Here is an 18602-nt window from a genome sequence, read left to right as displayed (position 1 = left end):
TATTTATTATTAATATATTTATTTATTTTTTATAGCTTTTGCTTCATTTGCGACAGCAAGCCTCAAGTCACTGTCATGGCACCTTTCATGTTTAGGCAGCTTAAATTGATGGAAAAATCAAAATTAATAATCCCATGAAGATTTTATTATACAAATTTATAAATAAACCCAATCCTAGACATGTATTTATAAAAAAATCCAACCACTATTTAAACATAGAAACACACCCAAAATCAACCCCAAAGTCAACTTTTTGGGTGTGTTTATAAATGGGTTTTGAGTGTGTGTAATGATGGGTTTTGGGTGTGTTTATAAAGTGTTTTGGGTGTTGGATTTTTTTATAATTTCAACCTTCATTTTGGGTGTTTTAGTGAAACTCCCATTTTATTATTACCTTTCCAAACTTATTAAGATATAACATAAACACAAAATAAGCATGCTAACAACTTAGCACATGCAAAGGGCCTACTAGTGCAGTGGTTTGGAGCAATTGATCCCTTAAACAAGGTTCTGGGTTCGAGTCTTAGCATCTATGTAGCGTGTGTGAGTTTAGCATATTATTGCCCCTCAATAGGAAAGTTCCTCCAAAAAAAAAATGATCATGTACTTATTCTATGCCTTACAACTTGCTCCTTGGAACCCCTACTGGTGCATCTCTAGATCTCTTTTCTACTGATCGTGAAAGCTGCTTCACCGCATCTTTTGGCAGATGGCGAGGCCGGCTCAGCCAAAGTCCTCCATCAGCTATAATGACAGTTCCATTTATAAATTTCCCTGCAAAATTTATAATGATGGATAAGTTTCCAACGAAACAAAGGGAAAAAGAGAAGGGTAACAAAACTGGTTCAATGATTTGTTTCTACTATTTCCTATTGACTTAAGTTGCGTATGCATGCTCTATTCCACCAAAAGAATAATAGGACCGTGATGGCACTAAAAAGTTGAAGCATCAATCAAGAGACAATGTGTACAAAATAGTCCAAAATCAGATGCACATGGAACACGTACAGATTCTTGCATTACCTCAAACTATCATTTTATCTGGTTTCGGCATGAAAATTTATGATTATGCAAGAGGTACCGTACAAATATGGCGATGATACAAAATTGCATGCAAGGGTTACCCAACCTGCATCCGAAGCAAGGTAAAGGGCGGCCATAGCAATATCCCATTTGTCCCCTAGTTTATACAAAGGCATGTAATCTCTAGCTTTGCTATTTATCTCCGAAGGTGCAAGTTTACTCATGCCAGGCGTATCATCAATGGGGCCTGGAGCTATTCCATTCACCCTAATGTCATAGTCAGCTCCCCACTCCAATGCCAAGTTTCTTGTAGTGGCATCAATCGCTGCCTGTTGGAAAGGAATACTTCAATAAGTTTATCACAAAAATAAGATATAACAACTGAAAACCTAACAAACAAACCTTCGCAGCTGATACATGGACTTGATACCAAGAAGCTGTATAATGTAAAGTAGCACTGATGTTCAATATTGTTCCACCACCAGATGACCTCCTTCCTGGTCCTCCTTTTTTAAGATACTTGAGTGCTTCGTAGCACATTGTGAATGTTCCAACAGCATCAATATCCATAACTGCAGGGAAGAGATGAAATCAATGATTTTTTGTTTTTGGGTCAAAATCTGGAAGTACCTATAACATGAATATGTTTTGAACACCAAAGATAATCAATACTATGACTTTAAGTAGTCACTGATTACCTCAGAAAATCAACTATTGATCTGACAATGAATCCCATTTTACTGTTATTACTCTCTATTCTCCTATTTCAATTGAGTTAAAAGGCTAAGACACCTGGATCTTATCATAAAAAAGTAGATCAGTTCATAAGTTATGGATGCATCCATGCATTCTTGCTTTCTTCTGATTTGAGCATTTCTTCATAATGTTAATTATTTTCTCTGTTAACTTAATGTCTTTGAACTTTCCAAAAGGTTCATTTTACACATTGAACATGAGATTCCAAGCTAGAGAAAACCTCACACTTAAGCAAATTTTCACCAAAAATCGTCCTCGATCAACCATTGGCTAGAAAAACTTTTAGCCCATTCAGCCACAAGGAGAATTTCTTTTGATGACAAAATGACATGAATAATAATAACCATGTGTTGAAACAAATTCATATGTGCAAAAAGATGATAAAGACTCTTACAACACCCAACCTGTTCGAAATCCATTAGGGGATAGATCCTCGGCTGATACAAGAAAATTGCCAGCTGCACCATTCACAAGTATGTCAAGCCTACCAAAATGCTGGAAAGTTGATTCCACCACTCTTTTTGCATCTTCATGTTTACGAACATCCCCCTCAAAACCAACAGCCTGAAACGAAAGAAATAAAATAAAATAAAATCTAGAGCTATATAACCAACTAATTTCAAGTCAGAAATAATGTCTGCATGTCACAAGCAAGTCAGTGTCATATAGATAAGTGCCTGGAAGCAGCCAAGAAAAGTGACTCAGAAAGCTTTTGAATGGACCCTTAGCAGACTAACTGTAATTTTTTGTATTATTGTTGAACAAGTCGATGCAGCCACTGTAAACTAATCAATATAATTTTAGAACTTATGAACTAACACTAAACCACTACTCCCACAGTTGGATTTTGAGCCAGTTGATGCCAGTGAATAAGACCACAGCGACCCACAAGCCGCCAAGTAAACTCTAGAACCTACCTCCTTGTGTTGCTCATAGTTTTCAACTTTTAATTTCATATCTCAAACCATAATGCATTTCTGTCTTCGAATTATTAGTTTTAATCAATTGACCTCGTTGTAACTAAAATAAATGAAACACACCTTTGCAACTCCAAAGTATATAATCCCACGATCACATAGCAAAAGAGACAGCCAAACGTGCATAATTTAACACTTGGCATCAAAGTATAAACTAAACTCCGAAACGAAATTCAGAATTTCACCAGCTTTTTCCATCAACCAAGCAGAACCATAATTTTTATTTCCTGGAAAAAAAAAAATCTATTTCACTTCCCTCATTTATCAGCAACCAAACAAGCCCACGACAGGAAAACAAAAAAAAAAATACCAGATGGGGAATTAAAGCATAGTGGGAAATTCAATAAATTTCCTCAGTTTTCTCATCACCCAATTACCAAAGTAGTTCAATGATAAAAAAGAAAACAAAGAGACCCAAAATGGGCAAGAACAGAAGTATGTCTGTTCCATTTTCCTCAAGTTTCTGAGCAACCAAACAAGCCCAAAGCTAAAAAAAAGAGAGCCCAGATGAAGAAACACAAAAAGCAAGAGCTTGAAAAACAGAAGATACCTGAATTCCAAGAGACCGAAGAGCCGAGACAGCAGAGTCAAGGACTTGCTTGCGTCGACCCATGATGGCAATGGAGGCTCCATGCTTGCCAAATTGGGTTGATATTTCGAACCCAATCCCCGACCCTCCTCCTGTTATCAGAGCCACCTTCCCTTTCACCACATCAGCCTTGAACGGTGACTCCATCTCTATTAATCTGATTTTCTCTGTTTTGCTTTCTCACTATGGAACTCTTGTTTTGTTTCATATAAGAATACAGTTCGTGGTCCAAAATAAAGGCTTTTTTTATGACAAAACGTCATTTAAGTTTGCGAAATTGTATTTCCGTCTAAAAATCTGTTAAACTGATGCCGCACACGTGTGGACTTGATGTATGGAATGATATGACGCCATGTGAATTAAATAATATTCTCCAGGCCAATCCCTCTCTCTCTCTCTCTCTCTCTCTCTCTCAAATCTCAACCTAGGGAAGAACTTGCATTACATCATGTAACAGGATGCCACCGCGACGGTATTCCACTTATCTCATATTGCTATGTCGGAAAGTTGTATTAGTATATTGGAATGTTGCATTAACATATCAAAAAGTGACTCAAATACTTCTACGGTAGTTGAATTCTTTGCCATCACAAACACCCCATCTGTCTCATCCAATCCTCATAGGGTACCTCTTCGAAAAACCCAACCCAACTATCTTCTTCCCCAATTATCCAATCTAAGCCTTACTTATGTAATCATGTAGAAAAATTTGTAATGAGGATATAATTATTTTGCTATCTCCAATCAATCATACAAGAACATATAAAAAAGTTATCTCGCGTTTTATTACGCTGTTAGTCCAAAATACTATCCCCCATTGCATAAACATGGCTAACACATGAGACAAAACTGAACAATGAAAAATAAACAAATTGATCAAGATGAAAACCACAAAACCAACAGTACGAATACATCATACCAAACATAATAGCATCGATGGGGGCAAGGAAGCCCATCTAGGTAACTTCATCCCCCTCCTTCTCCTCCTCCTTTTTTTAAATTATAATTAATTGACGGAAATTTTTTTTTTTTTTGGACCAATGGAAATTAGAGTTAGACTTTAACTGGGTCAGATATAGATGGCGGATTGTAATATTTTACAAAATTCATGTATTTAAAATTAAAAATTAAAAATTCATGTGGTAATGATGTACATGTCTAAAAATTAAGATGATATTTATACAAATTTCCTTATTTATTATTAAATTATTTTCATTTTGGCGCTAACTATGGAGCAGCCAGACGGTGTCGTTTCTGCCACACCCTAAGTTAAAGGTTAAAACTTTCGTCCCAAGCGCTCGACTTTCAGTGAAGCCAAACACCATGGACGAAGAAGAAAACACAGTGGACATAGACTTCCCTCTCTTCAAACCATTCAGACCCAAGACCCCAAAACCCTCCCAAACCCCTAACCCTACTCCTACGCCAGACCCCTCCAGCACTGAGACCGAAATCGAAAAATCCACGAACCCTAACACTGACTCCGCCGCCACATTCTCCGACCTCGGGCTCGCCGACTGGGTCCTGAGAACATGTACCGAGCTCGGTATGCGGAAGCCCACGGCGGTCCAGACCCACTGTATCCCCAAAATCCTGGCGGGACGGGACGTCTTGGGCCTTGCCCAGACCGGCAGTGGCAAAACGGCGGCGTTTGCGCTGCCGATACTGCAGCGGCTCGCCGAGGACCCTTTCGGGGTTTTCGCGCTGGTGATCACTCCGACTCGGGAGCTGGCGTACCAGCTGGCTGAGCAGTTCAGGGGTCTGGGGTCGTCTCTGCACTTGCGGTGCTCTGTGATTGTGGGAGGCATGGATATGTTGACCCAGGCTCAGAGCTTGATGGCTAGACCGCATGTGGTGATTGCCACACCGGGAAGGGTTAAGGTCTTGCTTCAGCAGAATCCGGATATTCCTCTTGTGTTCTCCAACACCAAGGTAATTGGTCTTATTTTAGCTTGCAATGTGGTGAAGCAAAACCTATTGAGTATTTGGAAATTCAATTATTCTTGATGTGTGGATTGTTTGTGTTAATGTGGGTGTTTTAAATTTAGGAATTGTAATGATTTATCTGAAATTTCGGCCTCTTTATGAAGATGGGATCATGCATGGGAAGCAAAGGATTTTTTTTAAAGAAATGGTGATTTGTAGATGATACTTGAAAAGGGATATCTGATGGGAAGATTAGGAATTTTAATGAAAAGGTGGTTTGAAGATAAAAAATTTGCAATGGATTTTGCTTGTTTACAAGTTATCCAGGACGCATAAGGTGTTTTTATTTGTCGTACTCACTCTGAAGTTCCGAACTCAGCACTTATAGTTATAGGTTATTTCATTTTCTTTCAGTTCCTAGTTCTTGATGAAGCAGATAGAGTATTGGATGCTGGCTTTGAAGAGGAGTTGAGGGTGGTGTTTCATTGCTTGCCAAAGAGTCGGCAAACTCTGTTATTTTCTGCAACAATGACGAGTGACCTCCAAACGCTGATTGAACTTTCTGAAAATAAGGCATACTTCTACGAGGCATATGAAGGTTTCAAGACAGTTGACACTCTTAAGCAGGAATATGTTTTCATATCCCAAAATGTGAAGGATGTGTATCTGGTATACATTTTGTCTAAACTTGAGGATATGGGTGTTCGCTCTGCCATCATTTTTGTCTCAACCTGCAGGTATTCTTTCTTTTAAGATCTTCGTCTGGATTTTCTCGGGCTCTTCTACTTCTAGTGCTTATGTTATAGTTCCATGGGTGGCTCTATTGTTGAATGTCTAACCAATTGACTTACAGATCATTAATTAATTATTAATCTATGATTTTATGATGTGTGAGCAGAAGTTGTCACCTTTTGAGTTTGTTATTGGAGGAGCTTGATCAAAGAGTTTCAGCATTGCATTCATTCAAAGCTCAGTCTCTAAGACTTGCTGCATTACATCGATTCAAATCTGGACAGGTTCCTGTGTTGCTCGCAACTGATGTTGCTAGTCGTGGTCTGGACATTCCTACAGTTGACCTAGTAATCAATTACGACATTCCGAGGTCTTATTCGGCAATGGATTTTAATTATTGCTACTCTTTGTAGAAAAAGTAGTTCAAGTAGGATTTAATCCCCAATCTACTTGCAGGTATCCAAGGGATTATGTTCACCGCGTGGGGCGTACTGCAAGAGCAGGCAGAGGAGGATTAGCTATCAGCCTTGTTACTCAAGTAAGTAGCAGACTTGGTCATTGTGAATTGAGTTAAAATTAGCATTTTGTAGCTCAGTAATCTCTTTCCTAGTTTCCACCGGTCCCAACAAATCTGTGGTGGTCGTTCACTTGCAGTTCACAGTTCTAACTATTGAGAACTGGGAGGAAGATGGTTTTTTATTAATTTTCATTTCTTTTGTTTGAAACAAAAATAAAGAGATTATTTGTCGAGAGAGTAGTATTTTTGTTTAAAACAGGGAGATTGTGTTTTGCAGAATGATGTAAAGCTCATTCATAAAATAGAAGATGTTGTTGGGAAACAAATGGAGAAATTTGAGTGCAAGGAGGATGAGGTTCTTGCTGATATTACCAAGGTATTGCCTTAGTAAATATATGTACCAGCTATTGGCTTGGTAAAGCTTGTGGAAAAATTATTCGTCAATTCGTCAATGTCCATATTTAGTTTGGAAATGTTAGCTTATGTATTTCACCCCCAATGTGCAGATTTACAAGGCTAGGCGTGTTGCAGCGATGAAGATGGTGGATGATGGGTTTGAAGAGAAAGAAAAAGAACGGAAAAAACAAAAACTAAATACCCTAGCAGAGAAAGGTTTATTGAAGAAAAGGAGTCTGAAGAGGAGAAGAGAAAAATCTGCTAAATAAGTGGCTCCACCTTTCGTCCTCTGCGCTCTCTGCATATGGATTATAGAGCTTTCCTGGTTCAAGTCTACAACAAGATCTTTGGCCATGCAACATGAAATGCCAATTGTATCATTTTTTGTAGTATAGGCGGTTAATACAAGAATATAATATCTATTTTTCATCTTACTATTTTGTTTTTGTTAATTGTGTCAAGCTTATGAATGAAATCTTCTTCCCAAAAAAAATGTCAAGCTTTGTATGTCTGGAAAAGTGACTTAATTTAAGAAAGAAATTTTCTTTGGCACAATTTGAATAAAATCCTCAAGCCACTCGGTCTCTACTGCATTTCTCTCTTTTATGCTCAGCCTTCCCTCTTATTCTTGGTTTCAAAGAAGAAAAAGAACTGGTTTCATGCGAGGGAAGTGCTTACTCTGCGAAGGGACAAAATGAAAATTTGGGAAATGGGGTTGGGTAGAAAAACTTCCATATAAACGATTGCCAAGAAAGGTGGTGGATTTGATTTGAAGTCTCAAGTCGTAAGTCTTGAGTTTTAAGTTTCTTTGATAATATACGTACTATTTTTATTTCAGATTACTTTAATGTGAAAAAGTATACGGTAGAAAAAGTGAAGAATACTAATTGGCCTTTATTAGAGGTATTTTAATATTGGACTCAAAACACATGAGAGGACCATATATATTTTGAGCAATGTCTCGTTTCACCCAACTATCACCTTAATTGAACTTACCCCATAAACTAAAAAAATCTGTCAATTTAGCACTTGAACCAAACGAATTTGCTAATTTCGCCCATATCGTTGGATTTCAGATGATTTCATCTAAAGTTTCGTCAAAGTTCACACGCGAGGCTCACGTAGAATATAACTAGAAGGCAATTTCGACCTCACATGAGTGGGACCCACATCAAAGCCAAGTAAGACCCACCTGTGAATTTTGATGGAAGTTTGGATGAAATCATCTGGAATCTACAGTAGGGGTGAAATTAGCGAATTCATTTAATTCATGTGCTAAATTGACAGATTTTTTAGTTCATGGGGATAAGTTCGATTAGGGTGATAGTTCATGGGGTAAACAATTAAAAATCCTATATATTTATAGTAAGTTCGATACTTAATTGTGATTAGCGAGTCCGGATATGCTACCCTCAAATTCCATCATAGTATTTTTGTAACTATCCTATCTTTATGTTTAGTGGTATTTCTCTTACCGGTTAGGTTGCCATTTGGTTTAGTAATAACCAAACCAATCGATTGCCAACCGATTTTTTGCGTATGAAAATCGCTTTTTACAATTCGAAAATTGAGAAAAAAAAATCCAAAATTGAAAAATACCACACTGAAATACATGGAAGAACTTAAGAAAAATGTTAGGTTTGGTGAAAACCAAATGAACCGGTTACCAACCGAATTTTAATTTTGGTATATTAATGAATTTTCACAATCTGAAATCGAAAAATCCAAAAGCAAAATACCAAAAAGAATTGGTTTGGTTTTGGTAAATACTGAGACTGACCAATTACCAGCTTCTTTTTATCGAAACATATGGCAGAACTTTTTTTGTTATGGTATTAGGTTTTTGCAATACGGAAATCCAAAAATACCTAAAGAGTTACGAGAAGGTATAGTATTCACTCACTAATACTAAGCTAACACTTCTACTATTATTTCTAATATTTATATACTAAGATACATACATATGCGTATGTGTATATATACACACATATATACCTACAAACTTTATAGTACGACAAATACCAGAACACATATAATGCTATTAACACTTTGATTAAATTATACAAACACACATATATTATCAAATTCCTTGTTTGTTCTTCTAATGATGTACTTAAGAATGCATTCATTAAGTTTCTTTAAGAGTTCCAATTTTTTAAGAAGGTAAATCTAGAAGAAGGAACACCTTTTTATTTTCATTCTTTTGTTTCCAAAAAATTAAAGATAAAAAATTCCTAATTTGTAGGACGTGTTGAAATCTTTTAAGCCATGTCCACGTGTCATGCACGTACCCGGTCTTCCTCCACAAACAGCTTTTCCCGGGTAGCTGCAGGGCCTGTGATTTTCAAATTTTTTTTTTTTTTTTTGCGAGAACACGATTAAACACACTCACTCACTTCCAGCTCTCCCTAATTTTTCGTCGAATTGGTACAAACCAAATCCTAATTTGGAAATTAACTTTTCAAATTCCATTTCCTCGAAACCACACTCCCTATAAATCCCTATCATAATCTCGACAAATCAAACACTAATCCCCTTGTTTAATCTCTCTCCTGAAACGATATGTCGGCCGAGGAGGAGAAGAGCGACGCCGCGCTGGACGGGGAGAAGACGAAGATCTCGCTCAAGACCTCCGAGGGCGAGGTCTTCGAGATCGATGAGAACGTCGCGATGGAGTTTCACACCGTCAAGGCGTTCTTCCAAGACGAAGGCGTTTCGCGCGAAGTGGTGATGCCGATCCCGAACGTCAACAGCGCCGAGCTCGTCAAGATAATCAATTTCTGCACCAAAACGCTTGAGCTCAAGCGCAAGGCCGATCACGAGGATAATGCGAAGAAGGAGCTCCGGCTGTTCTACCAGGACTTCGTCAAGGACGAGACCACCGAGCACATCATGGAGCTGATCCTGGCCGCCGATTACTTGCACGTCGATGATTTGCTCGAAGTTCTGAACCAGTGCGTGGCGGATCGGATCAAGAACAAGAGCGTTGAGTATGTGAGGAAGCTGTTCGGAGTCGAGAACGATTTCACGCCTGAAGAAGAGCAGAAGCTCCGCGAAGAGTACGCTTGGGCTTTTGAAGGAGTTGATGAGGACTGAGCAAATTTACTCTACAGTAAATTCTAATTGAAATTGACCACACACAGATTATAAAAAAAATGAAATGAAAAGAAAGTTGCTATTCTTTTTTTTCCTTTAATGTTGGAATTAGGGGTAGGGTTAATTTCTGTGAAGGTAAAAATGGGGAAGATCGGTAGTGAATGGATGAATAGAAGAAGAATTACAGCTTAAAGTTTTTTTTTGGGTTCCATTTTAAATAAAGAAATTTAATTTTCAAGTGCAGACTTGTGGATTGTTGGTGTATGTGAATTTCTTCCATGCATGTCTTGACCACTATTGGAAAACAACAAAGAAAGCAAATTGGTGACTGGTTTATGTTGATGCGTTATGGGAAGTGCTGAACTTGGTTAAGAAATCTTGGATTGAGTTCTTCTTGGGTACTCTTGTGTTAGCTTGGAAGTGTTTGAGGCTTAGGAAGATAATAAAACAAATAAGGCTTAGGAAGATGTTTTGCAAAAGTATATGTAGTTTGAGATGGTGCATGAACAAAGATTTTTCTTTTTATAGAGAAGGAAAAAGAGAGAGGAGCTGTTGAGGAGCAAGTTGGTGAACAAATTGGGAAGTGAAGCAGCACCACATTGAATTGAGGTAGGGGGGTTTTGAACAATAAAATATTTGAATTGTTTTAATGATGTTTTCTACAATTGTACATATGCTTTTTGTGTTTTGTTTAATTGTACGGTCGTTTCAAGGGAATTTTAAAAAAAAAAGCAGGTTTCGAAACAAATTTTTATGCTACATGATCATTTTCGGACCAACTGTACATTTAAAATAATTTTTTTTCATTAATCCTTCTACTCTTCTACTTTTGTTTATCATTTATTAATTCTTAATTCCATTATATCACATCTCAATTTTAGGGTGTGACAGAACTTGTATGCAAGGAATCGGCTCACTACCCAGTCCAACTGGAGGCCTAACCAACGTTAAATTGGCATGTAATTCTATCTTTTGGCAAGGGAGTCAAAATATTGTTTTGGAATTATGTGAACCATCAAAAAGAAAAAAAAATCAAGTTAGATAAACTGCGTTTTGAATTGAGTACTTGTAACTTTTTCCACAATGGTTAATAATGTTGCTTGCCACAACCATAAGAACATACAGATGCAAGATACCATTCACAAATACCAACTTCTGCTTTGGAAACAAAAGAGAGTAAGGAAGAAACTAAACAAGACCAAAAAAAAAACCTCCGTAGACGTATTTCGAATGACAGAAATTAGAAAAAAAAGATAAAAATGATTCTGTCACCAGATTATAAAGCTCTTCATAAAATGCTATCTGATTTTGCTGGCATCCTCCTGAGGAAGTTTTGTGGGAATGTAGGGATGTTAATACGCCAATATGGGGGCCTCATCACATAAGTTCCTGCAAAAAGAGCTAACCACCAAGCAGGGACAACACAAAACACTATCCCAACAATCAAACAGAAGATCACAAACAGAGCTGTAGCTCTTGGATCTCTCCAGCTGAGCAAAGACTGCACCCTCTCCCCTTGAGTTGCTATGTCACCAAGCACTGCCTGTATCCTCCCTGCAATGCCCCGAAGCCGATCATATCTCCTCTTCAGAACATCACCGGTCTTTTTTGATGGAAATGAATCAAACTCTTCATCCAAATCCTCTGGATGTACATCATAGGCATGTGACAGTTCTGTATCTATGTGAGCAATCTGTCTCGGCCTCTTTCGGTAGTTCAAAGCCCCTCGAAAAGACAAGCACAAAAACGCTGCGGCAATTGTCAAACCAGGTTGACAAAGCACAAACACAAAGGTAATGTAGACAAGTGCCGAGGCAAGCGGATTAGTCCATTTGCGTATTTGATCAAACCATTTGAAAAGCGCAACGAGACCATCGAAAAGTTTGATGATCCTGTCGAAATTGGCCTTGCCTCTTCGAAAGCTCCAGAGATGTGCAGTGGCATCCAACATACAATCTACAACCTCTTTCCTTAATGGTGGCTCAGCACGGCTCAGCCTCAACCAGAGAATCAAAGCAGCTTGGTGTCTTAAACTAGCAAGCTGGTAAATAGATAGTGGGAGGACGTAATGCATTTTCGGCAACAGAGGCTGTGAGTATAATTGCAATAAGTTAAGCATGTTAGGACAAGAAAACCTCAAAGCCAATTGGATTTCGCCCATCTTCTTCACCCCAGAAGGTTGTAACGCCACAAGAGGATAAGAATGTGTGTAAATCCTATCGGTTTCGAGAGTGGAGAGCCGAATCTTTACCTTCCCAATGCTTAAATCCATAGCAGCCTTATCCTGCAAATTTCCATTGTCAAAAACTCCAATAGCAATGACTGTGCATGGATCATAGACTTCCCAAGTATATTGCTCATTCCACTTTGGAGACAAACTATCAACAACCGTCCTTGTTCGAACCCACTTCATGCCATACTTAGCCACGCAATACGCGTCAACCTGATTCTTAGGCTTCATCGGGGATAATCCAGTTGCATTCAAGATTCCCATTTCCAAAACCCCAATTGGTGGTTTCCACAGTATCTTTGCTGTTGGTCTAAGATCACTGGTGCTGTGAGCAGGCTCATCAAGAACATGGTACCCTCCATCCAAACTGACCCTCATTTGGACCTTGCTGGCAAACTTCACCTCCTTCTGCACACCCGCAACCACTTCAACCATCCCGAGATTATACCACTTGGGAGCAGCAGCAGCAGCATCATTCCTCTTCGCGATGTCCCCTAAAGGAACCACAATCCTCCCCATGGATTCTTCCTTGTTATTGTTCAATTTCTCCTCCACACTCACCACCAAAGGATCATCAAACGGCTCTGCTACAACAAACATTAGATCCTCATTCCATGTAGGGTTCACGGTCTTATTTGGAGAGACTCCACTTCTCAAGATCAAATTCCCAAATTGAGCTTTCACAAAAAACTCTGGTGTTTTTTTGTTCTTGTCTTTAAGCACAAGATCCTGAGCTTGAATCACATTAACTCTCATGTACCAAAGCCTAGGTGAAAGATATACCTTGGAACGAGTGCTTGAAACACCATCACCGCTTACCGCAGCCACATCAGCATGCCAAGCCTCAGGAAAGGCCTCATCTGCCTGTGTCCCAATCCAAAATGACAGCATCAACTCCCCTCCAGTCCTAGCCTTGTTTTTATCCTCCAGCATATACCATTGCGGCGCCAATGGACTATCCGGGGGAACTCTAGTGGGAGCCTCGACCAATGCAAAAGCAAACTTCCCAATGGTTCTATGATCACCACCTTCTGCAACAACAGCCTTGTCCTTCACCAAAATCTCCACACTGACAACCTGAATTCTGTCTTTCGAAAAAGCGAACACTTGGTTCCATTCCGGGTTTGGGTTTTTTACCATAGGTCTCGTGATTGCCCTGTAGTTCCCAAGCTTCAGTTCAACATAAGGGTCAGCGATAGCTGGCAATCCTCTGGCTTTCACAACCCTCACATACAGATATTGCATGTGCTCCACGAGGTCAAAGGCAGTCATGGGGCCAGTGGAGACCCTCCGGCCACTGATGTTCGGCGAGGTTTCCTTGAGGGAAAAATCTTCTTTTGGTGGTTTCTGGTTAGCCATATGTTCAGACTGCAAGAATTGTCCAGGTCTTAGAACCAAATGGATAACAAAAACAGAATAAAATCATACAAAGAAAACTAAATTACAAAGCCATTAGAAGCACGTACTCAGCTTTAGCAAGACCACTTCCTAAATGAGTTTTGGATTTATTTCTCAATGTGTGTGTGTGTGTGTGTGAGAGAGAGAGAGAGAGAGAGAGAGAGAGAGAGAGAGAGAGAGTAGCAATTTTCCTCAATGGAGCCTGGCATTTATTTTTTCCAAGAAATAATGAAGAACCAATATGAACATTCTAAGAACAACCACAAAGCACAAACAAGGAAAATGATGATCAATATAAATCTTAACACTTTCAAGCAAATCAAGCTTTACTAGTCCTCAAACAGAAAAGGCGGTTATAGATTGTTCTAGCAAAGCATGAACTGCCCATGTAAACTTAAAGAGAGCCCTTAAAAGAGAATCACAAATAAAAACCACACAAGCATTAATCATCGAGAAAAATGCAGAACAACCACTCACAAAATCTTGAGACAGCGAGAGAAAGCAAGAGAAAGCAAGAGAGAGAGCACAATAGAAAACAGAGCAGCAGAAGAACAGATGAAAAAACTCTGGATTTTATCTTTGGTGAATTGGGTTTGGATTGGTGTGGGGTGGTTTATGGTTTTAGGAAGAAACAGAGGAAAAACAGAGCAAGAAAAGCCCAAGCCTTTGAAGTTTTGAGTTAATGGTGAATTAAACCCTAGGGATTTTGAAAAAACAATCAAGAAGATGGTTTTTTGGAGGTTTGTAAATGGCAAATATAGAGCTAATTCAATGTGGAAGATTTTTGGAAATCGAAATGAAATCAAAGAAGACATTTTTGGAAGGTTTTTTACTTGCTTCGGTTTTGAAACAGGCAGAGAGGGAGCGAAATCTGGTGCACGTACGCTGACCGTTATTCGTTGAGATTGAATTTATCGTATGTGTCGTGATATTTTGTGGGGATTCTATTGACGAGATATTGTTGTTGTTCAAAAAAAATATATATATATATATATATATATTTTTTTCCTTTCAGTGAATTTTGATTTTTGAATCTTTGCTTGGGTTCACCTTTGTTTTTTCCTGCTTTTCTGCCATAAATGATGAATGCATCGATTTGAAGTCATCCAATTCACATTATTAAAAAAATATAATTACGATTTTATTCTTCTTATTCTTCTGCGAAATTAACTCAAGGTATAGATTTTTTATTTTTTGGTTAATTAGGCTAAAGAAGGACCAACTAATCCTAATAGTACTTCTTTTTTCAATATTCTTTTGATGGGAAATTCAAACTCGGGAGTTATTCCAATATTAAGAAGAGAAGTACCACTAAACGAATAACTAATTGGGCCAACCAGGCACCATGGAAGATGGAGCCACCCAATGAAAGTCAACCTTTTGAATACCTAGAAAGAACAATGATGCAAGATGAAGTTCAGATATGTTGGCAAAAAATGGGCAGAAAATTCACAGCAGCCAAAGTAGCATCATAACAAACAAAAGCACTATAAAAATATTTTTCAGTCAATTTTCAAGCTTCTAAAGCTCTCTTGATCCTCTGCTGAAGCAAACTAATTTAAGAACAAACTAGGCCAAATAAGAAAGGGCCGAGATAATAAACACACAATTAAGGTAAATTTTCGAATCAGAAGCAATACAAGCACATACACAATACAACCTAACATTAGCTCACTGCACAATCCACTGCATCACAATCGCCAACTAATCCAACGGTATTAAAACTCATCTCTAACAATTAAGAAGCTTTGCCTGGGAATAGCTTTGAGAACAGCTTGGCCAGAATCATTAACATCAAGTATCTGACTGCTGATGTTGGGCTTCTTGTTGCTGTTGCTGTTGCTGTGGCTGCTGAGGTTGAGGCTGAGACCACGGCATGAAAGCCATAGGTGGTCGAGGCTGTTGAGCAGCATAGATTGCTGCTTGATCCACTGGCTTCCCCATGATCATCCCAGGAGCTCCCACAGGATGTTGTGGCGGCACATAATAGTATGGAATATCTGCTGGGGAGCCCACCACCGGGATTGTAGCCTTAGTCACTCCAAGTCCCTCTTCTTTCAACTCATCTCTTGGGATAATATCAACCAAAAAATCAAAGACATCAGTCCTCGAAATAGCAGCTGCAATATCATTCTTTTGTAACGTCCTCCTTTTGTTCTCCTCTGTGTGAATCCATGAGCGCAAAGTCAGCTCCAGGATGAATATTTCACATGCCTTTGCAAATATCACTGGAGCCTCAGCAGATATCATTCGAACATCCTCATCAGCTTTCATTATTTTCTTAATTCTTGCAAGTGGAAGGCTGTGATTCTTGAAGTCAGATGCTTGTTCAATATCTTGCATTTGGTTGGCCCAGAACACTTGAAGCTGCTGCTGTTGTTGCTGCTGCTGTTGGTTGTGGAAATGCTGGGCTTGCTGGTAGGCAATCTGATGCGAGGAATTAGAGAAAGCGGCAGGGGGCTGTGTTGGGGAAGGGACGGCCACAGCAGGAGTTCCAGAAGCCACCATAGGAGCAGTTTGATAGGAAGGAGGTGCATATGTCAATTGGCCTCCACTTGCCACAACACCCACCACAGGCTGCTGCTGATGGTGTTGCTCCTGTTGCTGTTGCTGTAGTGTTTGTTCTGAGTGATTCATGGTTAATTACGGGAAAGTATCTTTCTTGTTCTTAATGTTACCTAATCACAATGCTGGATAAAGAATAAAACAAATTAAAATATATTGGACCTCTACAAGACAAGAATAAAAACCACCGGCACAAAGAGAATGCTAAAAGAACTCCTCTTTCATTCTCCTGAGTTGGGAGGAAACAAAAAACTCATTCTGCTCTACATCAGTACATTGGCAACTCATGAACTTTAGCATCTATTCTAGGTCCTAATTAAACACATTTTTCCTCTCTTCGATGCAGAATAAATGGTTTTGACAGAGCATAATCATTCTAAGGTCAAACGAAGTTTGAGTCAATGACTGCATTTTTCTTAAATATTCAAATAAATGCGCAACAGATTAAAAAATTGTAAACCTCAATCATCACTTTTTCACCAAAACCAAATTGTTTCAACCATCTCCAACTCCTGTTTCAAAGGGATAGTCAGGGTTGTAGTTCTTTGAATACTAATGTGGAGAAACTATAACCAAAAGCTGGGGAGAACTTTGGATTGGTGAAGGAAAACTCAGATATGCAATAAGCTTCATTTAAAGTCATAAGTCTCTCCAATAAACCGAGTTCTGTTTCCATTCATTAATGTACTCTATACATGCTTAACCCCCCATGCCTAGGCCACGGCTAGCTAATTTCAGAATTTTACTTTTTCTAAGTCATCTTTTTTTCCCTGTTACATATCAATGGAAACAATTGAAACATTTAAACCCATATAGATCTAAACTAGCCAATATTCCCTGCTTATCAAGGCAAAATGACCACCACCATTCCTTCACTAACATCATTCTTGCCAAATTGTTTTATGAAACTTTTCGACACATGCATGTAGCATACATAGAATCACATATACATAACCAAAAGGCAAAAGGCAAAAGCCATTGGCAACACAAACAATATACACACTCGAACCTTTATTTAAAATAAAAATAAAAATAAAAGAAGAAGAAGAAGAAGAAGAAGAAGAAGAAAACAACACAAATAATATCAACCTATCACATCAAATCTCAAAATCAGCCTAAAACTAAGTTATCATGAACCATCATGCAAACTAAACAGGCAGTTGCCAACTGCATGGCTTCAAGTTTCTAACAAGTAAAGCTTGAATAATATCAGTCTTTTAACCAAAAGATGCAGCTTTTGTAAAGAAACAATTAAGAGAGGAAACAGGAAGTGCTTAATTTCATCTTACCACATCCAAACCCCTAATGCACTATTTGGTTGCTGAGGAATTTATATAAAATGACACATACAGCTAAAATTATAATTCTCTTTCCATTATCCACTTAAGTGAAGCCACTAATTATTATATAATCTATAACAACATAAAAACACAAAAATGGAAGATTTTCCCTTTTTCTTGCCTGAAATTCCCAGCAACCAAACAGAGGATACATAGAAAATACCAACCCAACAAACGATCTAAGAATGAAATTTCTAAAGAACCCCAAAGAGAAGGTAGAATTAAGACTTACCCATCAAAGCTTAGCTGAACCTTGTCCTTGGCAGAAACCCTAAGAGAGAGAAATTTAGAGAGAGTGTGTGAGAGTTAAAAAGGAGGGACAGAGAAAGTTTGAAATGTTGGGTCTTTAGGAGAGAGAGAGAGAGAAAGAGAGACAGAGAGAGAGACAGAGAGAGTTCTTCTAAGAGCATCGTTAGGTTGACACGTTTCCAACACTGAGAGTTCTGACTATTCGAGGAGTTATGTTCAGAACTGACACGTGGCGGAAAGCCACTGGAGTTGCAGTAAAAAAGGATGCTCACGTATACCACTGTGACGTATGAGGAAAAAGACAGCTTATTATGTGAGGGTATTTTTGGAAAGATGGTTTTGTCCAGATAAGCACGCGGTGGGACGTGGAGCAATCTCATGAGGTCACGTGACTGAAAGGGTCCCATTCACTTGGGAGTCTATCGACCATTGTCATGTTCACGTGACAGACTTTTTTTTTGAACATTGTCATGTTCAGGTGACAGACTTGTGCAAGCTGTCCTGGCATTCAAGCTGTGCCTTTTTTCGGTTACATTTTGGAGGAAATCGGATTAGACATACACTACAGATTTATGAATTTTTCTTATTGAAGGCTAGATGTAATATTACAATTTTACTTATATTTGATTTTTTTTTTAACAACGTGATATTCTAAACTACTTTAATATACAGAGAGAGGGATCAAATTCATGTACAAGGGACATGCACATTGCCTAGTCAACTAACCTAACCCACATATGTACTTTTATATTTTGAATTTGGGGATAGTTCTTTTTATAATCATAGTTCTTTTAAATGCAAGAGGATT

General features: G+C 38.5%; 4 protein-coding genes and 1 pseudogene across 4 annotated transcripts; 2 read left to right on the top strand and 3 right to left on the bottom strand.

Annotated features, from left to right (window-relative positions):
* Positions 1 to 356: 356 nt before the first annotated feature.
* LOC103325732 (peroxisomal 2,4-dienoyl-CoA reductase [(3E)-enoyl-CoA-producing]) lies at positions 357 to 3574 on the bottom strand. The gene is made up of 5 exons (XM_008227915.2): positions 3307 to 3574; positions 2184 to 2343; positions 1426 to 1595; positions 1130 to 1352; positions 357 to 774 (listed from the first exon to the last, which is right to left on the bottom strand). The coding sequence occupies exons 1-5, from the start codon at positions 3490 to 3492 to the stop codon at positions 620 to 622; spliced, it is 894 nt and encodes a 297-aa protein (XP_008226137.2). The 5' UTR covers positions 3493 to 3574; the 3' UTR covers positions 357 to 619.
* A 1059-nt stretch (positions 3575 to 4633) lies between these two features.
* On the top strand, positions 4634 to 7503 carry RH36 (RNA helicase 36). Its single transcript, XM_008227916.3, has 6 exons — positions 4634 to 5277; positions 5686 to 6008; positions 6170 to 6373; positions 6460 to 6541; positions 6798 to 6896; positions 7027 to 7503. The coding sequence occupies exons 1-6, from the start codon at positions 4669 to 4671 to the stop codon at positions 7183 to 7185; spliced, it is 1476 nt and encodes a 491-aa protein (XP_008226138.2). The 5' UTR covers positions 4634 to 4668; the 3' UTR covers positions 7186 to 7503.
* A 1834-nt stretch (positions 7504 to 9337) lies between these two features.
* Positions 9338 to 10250, top strand: LOC103325734 (SKP1-like protein 1A pseudogene; annotated as a pseudogene).
* An 807-nt stretch (positions 10251 to 11057) lies between these two features.
* On the bottom strand, positions 11058 to 13753 carry LOC103325735 (FT-interacting protein 3-like). Its single transcript, XM_008227918.3, has one exon. The coding sequence runs from the start codon at positions 13599 to 13601 to the stop codon at positions 11301 to 11303; it is 2301 nt and encodes a 766-aa protein (XP_008226140.1). The 5' UTR covers positions 13602 to 13753; the 3' UTR covers positions 11058 to 11300.
* A 1351-nt stretch (positions 13754 to 15104) lies between these two features.
* NF-YC2 (nuclear factor Y, subunit C2) lies at positions 15105 to 17959 on the bottom strand. Its single transcript, XM_008227920.2, has 2 exons — positions 17778 to 17959; positions 15105 to 16330 (listed from the first exon to the last, which is right to left on the bottom strand). The coding sequence occupies exon 2, from the start codon at positions 16275 to 16277 to the stop codon at positions 15435 to 15437; it is 843 nt and encodes a 280-aa protein (XP_008226142.1). The 5' UTR covers positions 16278 to 16330; positions 17778 to 17959; the 3' UTR covers positions 15105 to 15434.
* Between the last annotated feature and the right edge of the window lie 643 nt (positions 17960 to 18602).

Source organism: Prunus mume, linkage group LG3 (genome assembly GCF_029339155.1).
Source record: "Prunus mume cultivar Tortuosa linkage group LG3, ASM2933915v1, whole genome shotgun sequence".
Lineage (NCBI taxonomy): Eukaryota > Viridiplantae > Streptophyta > Magnoliopsida > Rosales > Rosaceae > Prunus > Prunus mume.
The sequence above is the reverse complement of the archived record's forward strand: the minus strand, read 5'-3'. Positions and strand labels throughout refer to the sequence as shown.